At 32.9% G+C, this 12154-nt stretch overlaps 3 protein-coding genes across 3 annotated transcripts in view; 2 read left to right on the plus strand and 1 right to left on the minus strand.

The window, feature by feature from the left end:
- LOC101897706 (endocuticle structural glycoprotein SgAbd-5) overlaps positions 1 to 12154 on the minus strand; it is an 86655-nt gene that overhangs the window by 10700 nt on the left and 63801 nt on the right. The gene's annotated exons all lie outside the window — the stretch shown is intronic.
- LOC131801230 (larval cuticle protein 65Ab1-like) lies at positions 923 to 1357 on the plus strand. The gene has a single exon (XM_059119586.1). It carries the CDS (start codon positions 979 to 981, stop codon positions 1282 to 1284), a length of 306 nt encoding a protein of 101 aa, XP_058975569.1. The 5' UTR covers positions 923 to 978; the 3' UTR covers positions 1285 to 1357.
- LOC101901820 (larval cuticle protein 65Ab1-like) lies at positions 5919 to 6341 on the plus strand. The gene has a single exon (XM_020039013.2). It carries the CDS (start codon positions 5981 to 5983, stop codon positions 6284 to 6286), a length of 306 nt encoding a protein of 101 aa, XP_019894572.1. The 5' UTR covers positions 5919 to 5980; the 3' UTR covers positions 6287 to 6341.

Genomic DNA, 12154 nt, shown 5'->3' on the forward strand with positions numbered 1-12154 from the left:
GTTGTTAACTTTATTGGACAAAAGATTCATATCTTCTTTTTTTCTGTTGCTTCTTCTTTACCTACGCATATTTTTATTTAATGTCAATAGTTATGATTTTTTTTTTCTGTTTATTTTTTTTTTTTTTATTCAAAATATCAGCTGAGTTGCATTCCATGAAAGGTAAATAGCAGAAAAAATATGTATTCAATTGTTTGGAATATGTTTTACAAATAGCTTGTCGACATTTTGGTCAAGGATTTTTACTTTGTATGGCCACCCCCGATATGGAAATTATTTGTCTAAAAAACACAAACAACAACAACAACAATGGATAAATGTCACAGCGAAACATTGTTGCACTGGGATTCATCTACATCGGAATGACATTTCATTGATGAGGCAATCAATCATTCAAATGGCGGCACCCTAAATTGGGGTGGTTGTTTGTCAAACAAAAATAATGGCAAGGAAACATTTGCAACGAATTTGATTTCGATTTGGAAAAGAAATTAATTTGATGTGATTTATTGCAAATTTGATATTTTTAGCTGTTTACGGGACTGAAAGGTGTTATTCAATATCATTTTATGCTCCCCAAAATATATGCATCACCCCCTTCCCCTAATGCAAATAAACCTCAGCAAAAACAAAAGACTTAAGACACAAACATGTTATTTTTTTAATCTCTCAAGAATATCTTCAATATTTCCTAAATCCCATTCAAACAAACACAAATTTCCCCATTAATGCATAAACTCATAATTTTATTAGCGCAATGCTTGTTTGCATTGATTTGTTTAAACGATATTCAAAATCAAAATTTCAAGCCAAAAAAAAAAAGAAAATCCAGTTTCATTTAACTGCAAATCCCAACAAAATCTTGCTCCAGAACAAACAATTTCTTTGACAGCAAACAAATTTCACTATAAATAGGCGAAAGTCGAACGGGACAAGTATCCACAAAGTTCTCGACTATCCAAGGATAAACAATCAACCATGAAATTCATCATTGTTTTCGTTGCTCTCTTCGCCGTTGCCTTGGCCGGTAATCCCGAGGTGCAAATTGTCAAACAAGTCAGCGATGTGGGTCCTGAAAGTTTCGAATATGTTGCCGAAACCTCTGATGGTACATACGAAGCTGCCTCCGGTCATTTGGAAAATGCCGGCAGTGAACACGAAGCCATTGCCGTCAAGGGTTCCTACTCGTGGGTCGATGAGAAGACTGGCGAAAAATTCACCGTTGAATATGTTGCCGATGAGAATGGTTACCAACCCAAGGGTGCCCATTTGCCCGTTGCCTAAATGATTACTTTTCTCTAATGGTGTTTAAATGAATAATAAAAAATGGAATGATATGTTAAAAAAATTAAAGAAATGTGTGTCTGAGTGATTTTTAATCGGAAGTTAAACTTCCAAAAATCTTTGATTTAAAAAAATTGGGAACTTTATCTTTTGTTATTTTAAAAAATCCGAATTTTTAAATTAATTATTTTGGAGACTTTTTAAAGAGGAGGATATTTAATGGTTATTTCTGGGGGACTATTCGTATGCAAATTCTTTAAAAATATGTTTTTGTGGGACTATTTACAAACGGATTTTTTTCAGAATATTTTTTGAGGGACCATTTACAAACGTGGACCTTTTTGGAATATTTTTCTGGGGAAAGGTGCATTTTTTAGAAAATTTATTCTGAAGAAATTTAAAACACAAGGATTGTTTAGGAATATTTTTTTCATTTAAAGGCTAGTTTTGTAAATTCTTTAAAAATATGTAGATTCTTTTCAGAATATTTTTTGAGGGAGTATTAACAAACGTGGACTTTTTTGGAATACTTTTCCGGAGATAATTTGTAAAGGTGATTTTTTTAAATATATTTTAGAGGACTCTATAAAAACGTGGATTTTTTAAGAATATTTTTTGAGAGACTATTTACAAAAATGGATTTTTACGAAAACTTATTTAGAAGACTTTTTACCAACAGGGATTTTTTAAGAATATTCTTTGGGGACCATTTACAAACCTGGATTTTTTTAGAATATTTTTTTAAGGGCTGTAAACAAATGTGGAGCTTTTGAAGAGTATTTATGAGGGAGTATTTAAAAAATTGTATTTTGGGGTGAAAACATGGATTAAAAAAATTGTGGAACTTTCAATAAACGTAGATAGTGTTTAGGAATATTTTTTAAAGGTCTATAAAAAAGGTACTTTTTTAAGAAGATTTTTTTAAGGGATATTCCACAAACCAGAATTCTAAAAATAATTATTTTAGTGACTGTTTACAAACAACGATATTTAAAAACTATTTTTGTGTGAATATAAATACATGTAAATTTTTTATTTATTTATTTTATTTATTTATTTATTATTTTTTGGAACTATTTACCAATGCGGATTTTTTGAAATACTTTTCCGGGGATCATTTGCAAAGGTGATTTTTTTTAAATATATTTTGAAGGACTCTATAAAAACGTGGATTTTTTAGGAATATTTTTTTAGAGACTATCTACAAAAATGGATTTTTACGAAAACTTATTTAGAAGACTGTTTACCAACAGGGATTTTTTTAAGAATATTCTTTGGGGGACTATTTACAAACCTGGATTTTTTTTAGAATAATTTTTTAAGGACTGTAAACAAATGTGGAGCTTGTGAAGTGTATTTGTGAGGGAGTATTTACAAAATTGTATTTTGTGTTTTGGGGTGAAAACGTGGATTAAAAAAAATTGTGGAACTTTCAATAAACGTAGATAGTGTTTGGGAATATTTTTTAAAGGTCTATAAAAAGGTAATTTTTTGAAGAAGATTTTTTGAGGGATATTCCACAAGCCAGAATATTTAAAAATAATAATTTTAGAGTCTTTTTATTTTACAAATAAGGATATTTAAGAACTATTTTTGGGAAACTAAAAACTACATGTGAATTTAAAAAAAATTGAGTAATTGTTTGCCGATACGGATTTTTTCAACATATTTTTCTTTTATTATTTCCAAACCTGGATTTGAGAGAAAATTTATTTAAGGACTTTAAACAAATGTGGAATTTTTGAATATTATTTTTGAGGGACTTTTTAAAAACGAGGATTTGTTTAAACTATTTTTCTAACGGACTATAAATACATGTGAATTTAAAAAAAAATAATTTTAGAACATTTTTCCGAAGATCATTTAAAAGCGCCTTGGTCGACTTTGTCGCCATCTATACAACTTTGACAACTCAGCAGAGACGATATCTTTATGTCCACTCGCTGAAGCCTTCGTTCTAATCATCTCTACTCAGTTCATCGATTTGTGATCCTAACGGACCTTTAAAAATCCACGTTTGGTGGTTCTAAGGTTCCTTGAAAAACTGTTCTTAAAAATCACATTTCTTTTGCGGGACTATAAATAAGCGACCGCTACTCAAAGGTCATCTGATACGATTCCGTTGAACAGATTGATAATCCTGCTTTGGTTTTGGGCAGCAAGGTTTCTGTGAAGCATTATTGACAGGAACGGATATCGTTCCTTTCCCATTAGTGTGCTTCCCACTATCCTTCTTTGCCGCCACCGAAGCATATGAGACCAACTGTTGTAATATACACGTCATCACCATCTTCACCGCCTTGATTTGCTTCTTCGCAACCACTGGCTAAGAGGGGACCTGATAGCCTTCGATGCTGCTTATATTTAGCGAAATTGGCAACAAGATACACTTAATGTCCGCTCGCTGTAGTTTTCGTCGCAGTCGTCTCTGCCCTATCCACCAGTTGTTTAACTATTAACTGATAGACTCGGAAGTGCCGATTCCAAGTGTTTAGCAGGTTCGATTTGCTCTTTTTCCTTGCAGTCTTTTTTGAGGGGTGCGGCTGCGTAGACTTAACCCAAGTCTTACCTTGCGTTGCTTGACAGGATGTTACCTCCGGCTCTGGAACTTCAGAGGTCTGTTATAAAGGATTCTTTGTTCCATTCTCCTTCGACAGATGAGCAAGGGTTTCACTATTTTCTTAAGACCTCAACTGGTTTCACTACTGTTTTGCATGTGGGGAGTTTCCTTATTGTTGCGTTAGGATTTGTCCTCTCGAATTTCAGTTTCGTCCTGATAAGCTGCAGCTCCCTATCCGTAAGCTTTGGTGGATGCCCATCGACATATCGATTACAGTAGCTTACTACCTTTTTATACTGACACCCCCTCCCCAAATTTGTCTTTTGCCTTCAGGTAAGTTGGAAGATGGACTATATCGATCCACGATATCGTATAATCCCCATTTAAGATACCTGCCGATATTCGATATTTTTAAGATTTTAGCCACATTTTTTATGGATTTGTCTAGAATTCGACGTGTTAAGTTCTTATTAGGCACTTATGAATATGACAAATTGTGTAAATGGGCCTACGATTGCATACAGCCCCCATATAAAATTACCCCCAAATATTCGATATTTTCATGATTTTGGTCAAATGTTTTCATGGAATAGTCTTCCCTTAACCGAAAATTGTCTATATATGTCTACATAACACCTCAAATCTTTATAATGGTACCCCCTCAATATTCGACATTTAGATGAATTCAGTTAGATATTGCAAGTATTTTGTTCATCTTCAGAGAGAGGGGTTTCCCAGAAGTCTACAGGAATACTTTCCTGATTCATCCCTAACACCTCCATATCCGCAAAGTTCTAACGTATTGTTTGCTGCTGTCTCTTAACGCTGTCGTTAAGAAGGTCTCCTCCCAAGTTTCCCGTCCGCCTCGTCCTGCTAGTGGTAATAGACAATCCTGCATCGCTGTTCAAGTCCGATTTCAAGGTCATTTTTGATGAGGTTGAGGTAATTTTCTTACTTGTAGCTTTGTTGACTGAGGGTGCCAAGACGTAAATACCAACATCAATAGAAATGGAAGTGGTTATTTTTGGTTTTGTTTTTCAAATCTGTCTTCTGAAGGGATTGAGGTTGATCATGGCATAGCCTCAATACCATGGTAAAGACTCGATAACTAATCCTTATATTCCTTGAGGCGCCCAGTTATCAAGGAAGGTCCATTAGAATACAGTCCGTAGCCTGATTGCAAATCTGTAACGCTGATGGGCACGTGGTCGCATAACACCCCAGCGTTAGAGGGTCTTATTTATGTGAGGATCAGCACAGAGGTTTGAGCCAAAAATCGCCTCTTCATAGCATCAGTCTAAGGATCATTGGAACTCGGGTATTTAAGCCAAGACCTCTCACCATACCTGCTGACTGAGAGCGACCAACTGCGAAACGGGTCGCATAGTGGTGAGTGTGTAATAGTGTCTCTCTGGCTTACCTTTTTTAATACAAATAAAGAATATTTTTTTAGAGCCACATATATTGATTTCTTAAAAATATTCTTTCAATGTCCATCAGAGCCATAAGCGTAGATTTTTTTTTAAAATGACCTTTCAAGGACCATATATTCCATTGTGTACTTTATCACTGGAGCCACAAAAGTGGATTCTAAACAAAATGTTTTTCATGGAACATCAGAGCAAAAAAACCTGGGATATCTAGGGCTATTTCTCTAGGGCCCTCAGAGCCAGAAACGTGGATATTTATGAAGCTATGTATATGTCTGGATTTTGGGCTCTTCTGCCCTTCTTTCTTTATAAAATTGAAGTTATCAGATGAAATTGTACGGAAACCCTTCTCAAAACTTGGCATGTTCTTCTTGCTGCCAACGCCCAATGAAATGACAATTGCATAAAGCAAAACATAAAATAAAAAAATAACAAAAATACCGTTGCAAATATTCTGGTTTTACGAATTTCATTGGTTAATTGAAGCACCTTCACATCTAATTAACATTTAAATAAAAGCAGTTCTTGTTTCCTCAAGTGCGAAATATGAATGCCAAATTAATGCAGATTATTATCATTATTTGATTTGATGTGAAATTTATTCTTCGAAATCACATTTCACTATAAATAGGCGAAAGTCGGACTGGACAAGTATCCACAAAGTTTTTGACTGCCCAGGGATAAACAATTAACCAACCAATCAACCATGAAATTCATCATTGTTTTCGTCGCTCTCTTCGCTGTCGCCTTGGCTGGTAATCCTGAAGTGCAAATTGTCAAACAAGTCAGCGATGTGGGTCCTGAAAGTTTCGAATATGTTGCCGAAACCTCTGATGGTACATACGAAGCTGCCTCCGGTCATTTGGAAAATGCCGGCAGTGAACACGAAGCCATTGCCGTCAAGGGTTCCTACTCGTGGGTCGATGAGAAGACTGGCGAAAAATTCACCGTTGAATATGTTGCCGATGAGAATGGTTACCAACCCAAGGGCGCCCATTTGCCCGTTGCCTAAATAAGTTCTTAAATTGTTTAAAAATAAATAAAAGGAATATGGAAAATTAGTAAAACGAAGTATTTTATTATTCCATATAAGAGGGTATATGGCGTAACAGCGTTCCAGGTTTGAGACTCCAATGGTCTTTAAATAAATATTTTTTAAGAATTTAAGTGTGTGGCTCTTAAGATCCTAGGAGAACATATCTTTAAAAATCAATATTTGTGTTTTGATGGTCTTTGAAATATATTCTTAAAATCCAACTTTGTGGCTTTGATGGTCATTAAACTGAATTCTTAAAAATCCACATTAGAAGCTCTGTTGGTCCTTGAAAAAAAAAATATTCTTAAAACCAAATTTGTGGCCCAGATGGACTTTAAAAACAGTTGTCTTAAAATCCAAGTTGGGGCATCGTTAAAAAAATATTAAAAAGGAAAAATGTCCACGTTTGTGAAAAGTAATGCCAGTTAGACACTATCACATACTCGCCGTTAGTGGATGTAAAGAGGATCCCCTAACTCTAGGGTGTTATGCGATCACGAGTCCACCAGTAGTAAATATTTCCAATCAGAGTATCGCCCGTTTTCTAACGGAGCTTCATTGATATCTGGGCGCCTCAAGGAATATTAGTCCTTACCATAGTATGGAAGTAATGCCATGGTCGAACTCAGTCCCTTCACAAGACAAATTAAAAAAAAAAAAACTGAAAAACAACCAATCCTATTTCGACAGATGCTGGTTTGGACGCCTTGGAACCCTCGGTCAACAAAGCTACAAATGCGAAGTTTACTTCCCCCTCAACAAAAATTACATTAAGATCGGAATCCGACAGCAGCCATTCAATAAATGTTTTTAGCTCTAACAGTTTTTGAAAAAAAAAATATTCTTAAAAATCCATGTTTGTAGTCCTTGAAAAAATTCTTAAAAAAAATTGTGTTTTTAAATCCTCAATAAAAATTTCAAAAATATATTTCAGGGATTTTTATAAATATTTTTTTAAGGACTATAAACGCGAATTTTTTAGTTTTTTTTTAAGATAATTTTTCAAGGCCTGTTAGAACTATCTATACATATATACATATATATATATATATATATATATATATATATATATATATATATATATATATATATATATATATATATATATATATATATATATATATATATATATATATAGCGTGAAATGAAAAAACTGCAACCAACTTCAGACTGCTGTCATTTCTAAGTCACTTCTCCGACAGCTGTTAAAATTATTCCAGTGACAGCCCATTCAATATCGTCTGCAGTCACTAGCGGAGCACAGTGGACGGGAAGCATGGGAGGAGACAATGATCTGATTCTTGACCTTTTTAATGACAGCGTTAAAAGACGGCAGCAAGCTATCCACCAGATCTTTGTGGAAATGGGACTGTTAATATTGATTCAGAACAGTATTATTGTAGACTTCTGGAAAAGCCCCTTGTCTCACGAAAAGAATATGGATACCACCTTAGTCCAGGCCTCAAACTCTAGTCAGGGGTTGACTCCCAAGAAAGTCGGCCTGAAAAGTCCTACCGGCCCCAATACCAATCTGTTGACAAATACAAGCCCACACTCTCAAGGCAGGAAGTAATCGAGAAGGAGGGAGCATCACCATTGATAACATGGAAATGTTATCAGCTCTCCCCATTCCAAGAGCGTCAAATCCAAGATAATAAGGAATAAAAAAGCCATATTGGAGAGTAGTGAACTACTGTTGTCAATCTTTGGGATTCCCAAAGCTTACTAATAAGAAGCTGTAACTTATCAGGACGAATCTGAAGTTCGTTCGTCGGAAAGTTCGAAAGGACATATCCTAACACAACACTAAAGAAATTCCCGATATGCAAAATCCCCACATGCAGACGAGGCCTTAGAATGGCGGGAACTATATACGGGAACCCCATGGTCATCTGGAAAGGTGATGTCGAAGGAAACTAGAACAAAGAAGACTTGAAAAAAGGCCTCTGAGCTTTCAGAGCCGGAGGTTCCAACCTCCAAAGCAAGGAAAGTCAAGATTAAGTGTACGGAGCCGCAAACCTCAAAAAAAGTTGCGAGGAAGATGAGAAAATCAAAGCTTGCTTAATCCTCGAAATCAGCTCTGCCAAAGCCATCAGCTGATTCAACAACACAACCCGCTACAATAGAGAACGGGGTTAAACAACAACGGCATAGGGCAGAGACTAGCTATATCGAGTGGACATCAAGGTATCTTGTCTGCCGAGTTGCTGGAGGAAGCAGCATCGAAGGCGATCAAGATGCGGGAGCATCAATCTGATCAACGGATGATAGCGAATAACCTCAAAAAATATTCTTAAAATTAAAAAAAAAATACAATTGGTCTTCAGAAAAATATTCCAAATAAATCCACGTTTGTGAATAGTCTCTCAAAAATATTCTTTAGAATCTCCACATTTGTGAATAGTCCTTAAAAAGATATTCCCAAAAATCCACGTTATATAGTCCAAAAAATATTCCCTAAAAAATATTCTTTAAAAAATCAGCATTTTTAAATATTACCCCAAAAAATATTAAATAAAAAAATATTATGAAAATATTATGAAATATTAAAAATCCTTGTTCGTGGATTGTCCCTCGAAAATCTTTTTAAAAATCCACGTTTTTTATAGTCCTTCAACACATTGTTAATAAAAAATCTCGTTTATAAATGTTCCCCAGACAAATATTCTCTTTGTATGCAGTCTTAAAAATATGTATTCGCAAAAATCCATTTTTGCAGATTGTTCCTTAAAATATTCCAAAAGAAAACTCTTTCAAAATATATTTAAAAAAAATCACGTTTGTAAATAGTCCCTTAAAAATAATTATTTGTAAAAATCAATTTTTGTGGTTTGCTCCACAAAAATATTCCTAAAAATCCTTCTTTTTTATTGTCCTTCAAAATATATTTTTAAAAAATTCACGTTTGTAAACACTACCTCAAGAAAACATTCTGAAAAAAATCGCCGTTTGTAAAAAGTCCCCTAAAAAATATTCTTAAAGATTTCACATGTATTTATAGTCCCTTAAAATAGTCTTTAAACATCCTTCTTCGTAAACAGTCTCCGAATAATTATTTTTAAAAATCCTGGTTTGTGGATTGTCCCTGAAAAAAATGGTCCCTAGAAAGATATTCTAAACAAATCCACTTTGTAAACATTCCCTCAAAAATACTCTTCAAATTCTCCACATTTGTTTACAGCTCTTAAAAAATATTCTCCAAATGCCAGGTCTGTAATAGTTCAAAGAATATTTTTTGAGAAATCCCCGTCTGTAAACGGTCTTCAAAATAATTATTCGTAAAAATCCATTTTTGTAAATAATCCCTCAAAAAATATTCCTAAAAAATCCACGTTTTTTATAATCCTTAAAAATGTATTTTAAAAAATTCACGTCTGTAAGCGATCCTCGTAAAATTATTCCAAAATATGTCCACGTTTGAAAACACTCCCTCAAAAAATGTTCTGAAAAAAGTCCCTGTTTGTAAAAATTCCCCTAAAAATATTTTTAAAGAATTCACATTTGTTTATAGTCCACCAAAAATAGTTTTTAAGAATCCTCCTTTGTAAAAAGTCTCAAAAATATTTTTTTTTAAAAATCCTTATTTGCGGATTGTCCCTGAAAAAAAAAATTTAAAAAATTACATTTCTTATAGCCTTTTAAAAAAATATTCCCAAAAACGATCCACGTTTATTGAAAGTTCCACAACAAATATTCTTAAAAAATCCATGTTTTGCAAATGATCCCCAGAAAGATATTCCAAAAAATCTGTAAATAGCCCCTTTAAAGATACTCTTCAGAAAATCCACATTTGTTTACAGCCCTTAAAAAATTATTCTCCAAAATCCAGGTTTGTAAATAGCCCCCAATGAATATTCTTAAAAAAATCCCCGTTTGTAAGGAGTTTTCAAAATAAGTATTCGTAAAAATCCATTTTTGTAGATTGTCCCTCAAAAAATATTCCTAAAAAATCCACGTTTTTTATAACCCTTGAAAATGTATTTAAAAAAATTCACGTTTGTAAGCGATTCTCGGAAAATTATTCCAAAATATGTCCACGTTTGTAAATACTCCCTCAAAAAAATATTCTGAAAAAAGTCCTTGTTTGTAAAAATTCCCCTAAAAATATTTTTAAAGAATTCACAATTGTTTATAGTTCACCAAAAATAGTTTTTAAAAATCCTCCTTTGTAAAAAGTCTCAAATATAATTATTTTTAAAAATCCTTCTTTGTGGATTATTTCTGAAAAAAATCATTTTAAAAAATTACATTTCTTATAGCCCTTTAAAAAAATATTCCCAAAAACGATCCACGTTTATTGAAAGTTCCACAACAGATATTCCTAAAAAATCCATGTTTTGCAAATGGTCCCCAGAAAGATATTCCAAAAAGATCCACTTTTGTAAATAGCCCCTTAAAAATACTCTTCAAAAACTCCACATTTGTGTTCAGCCCTTAAAAAATTATTCTCCAAAATCCAGGTTTGTAAATAGTCCCCCAAAAGAATATTTTTAAAAATTACACGTTTGTAAAGAGTCTTCAAAATAAGTATTCGTTAAAATCCATTTTTGTAGATTTCCCCTCAAAAAATATATAATCCTTAAAAATGTATTTAAAAAATTCACGTTTGTAAGCGATCCTCGGAAAATTATTCCAAAATATGTCCACGTTTGTAAATACTCCCTCAAAAAATATTCTGAAAAAAGTTCCCCTAAAAATATTTTTAAAGAATTCACATTTGTTTATAGTCCACCAATATAGTTTTTAAAAATCAGCAGCCCTTAAAAAATTATTCTCCAAAATCCAGATTTGTAAATAGTCCCCCAAAGAATAATCTTAAAAAATCCCCGTTTGTAAAAAGTCTTCAAAATAAGTATTCGTAAAAATCCATTTTTGTAGATTGTCCCTCAAACGTCTTCTTAAAAAATCCAAGTGTTTTACAATGTCTGCAAAATATATTTTTAAAACTATTCGCTTTTGTAAATAATCCTCTGAAAAATATGCCAAAAAATACATGTTTGTAAATACTCCTCCAAAAAATTCCACATTTGTTAACAGTCCTTAAAAAATTATTTCCTTAACTCCACGTTTGTAAATAGTTCCTCAAAAAATATTTTTAAATTTTTGTTTGTAATGACTCCCTCAACAAAATACTTTAAAAAATACGCATGGGTAAACTGTTCGCCAAAAAAATATTTTTAAAGAATTTACATGTATTTATAGTTTCCCAAGAATAGTCTTAAAAATATCCTTGTTTTTAAACAGACTCCAAAATAATTATTTTTAAAAAACCTGGTTTGTGAAATATTCCTCAAAAATTTAAAAAAAAAATACCTTTTTTATAGACCTTTAACAAATATTCCCAAAAAACGACCCACGTTTACTGAAAGTACCACAAAAAAATATTCTTAAAAAATCCACAGTCGTAAATGGTCTCCAAAAATATTTTCTCTTCAAAAATTCCACATTTGTTTGCAGTCCTTGAATAATTGTTCTCTAAAATCCACGTTTGTTAATAGTCCCCCAAAGGATAGTCTTAAAAAATCCCCGCTTGAAAAGTGTCTTCAAAATAAGTATTCGTAAAAATCATTTTTTGTAGTTTGTCCCTCAAAAAATATTCCTAAAAAAACCCACGTTTTTATAGTCCTTCAGAATGATCCTCGGAAAAATATTCCAAAAAAAATTCCCCTTTTTTTAGTGTTCTTCAGGATGATCCCTGGAAAAATATTCCAAAAAGTCCACATATGTAAATACTAACTCAAAATTTTTTCTGAAAAAAAATCTCAGTTTGCAAATAGTACCTTAAACATATTTTTAAAGAAGTTACAATTGTTTATGGCCCTCCAAAAATAGTGTTTAAAAATC

This window comes from Musca domestica, unplaced genomic scaffold, assembly GCF_030504385.1.
Source record: "Musca domestica strain aabys unplaced genomic scaffold, Musca_domestica.polishedcontigs.V.1.1 15, whole genome shotgun sequence".
Classification (NCBI taxonomy): domain Eukaryota; kingdom Metazoa; phylum Arthropoda; class Insecta; order Diptera; family Muscidae; genus Musca; species Musca domestica.

Bases quoted from the DNA above. Each gene is read 5' to 3' on its own strand.
- LOC131801230 (XM_059119586.1), top strand. From the start codon at position 979: ATGAAATTCATCATTGTTTTCGTTGCTCTCTTCGCCGTTGCCTTGGCC.
- LOC101901820 (XM_020039013.2), top strand. From the start codon at position 5,981: ATGAAATTCATCATTGTTTTCGTCGCTCTCTTCGCTGTCGCCTTGGCT.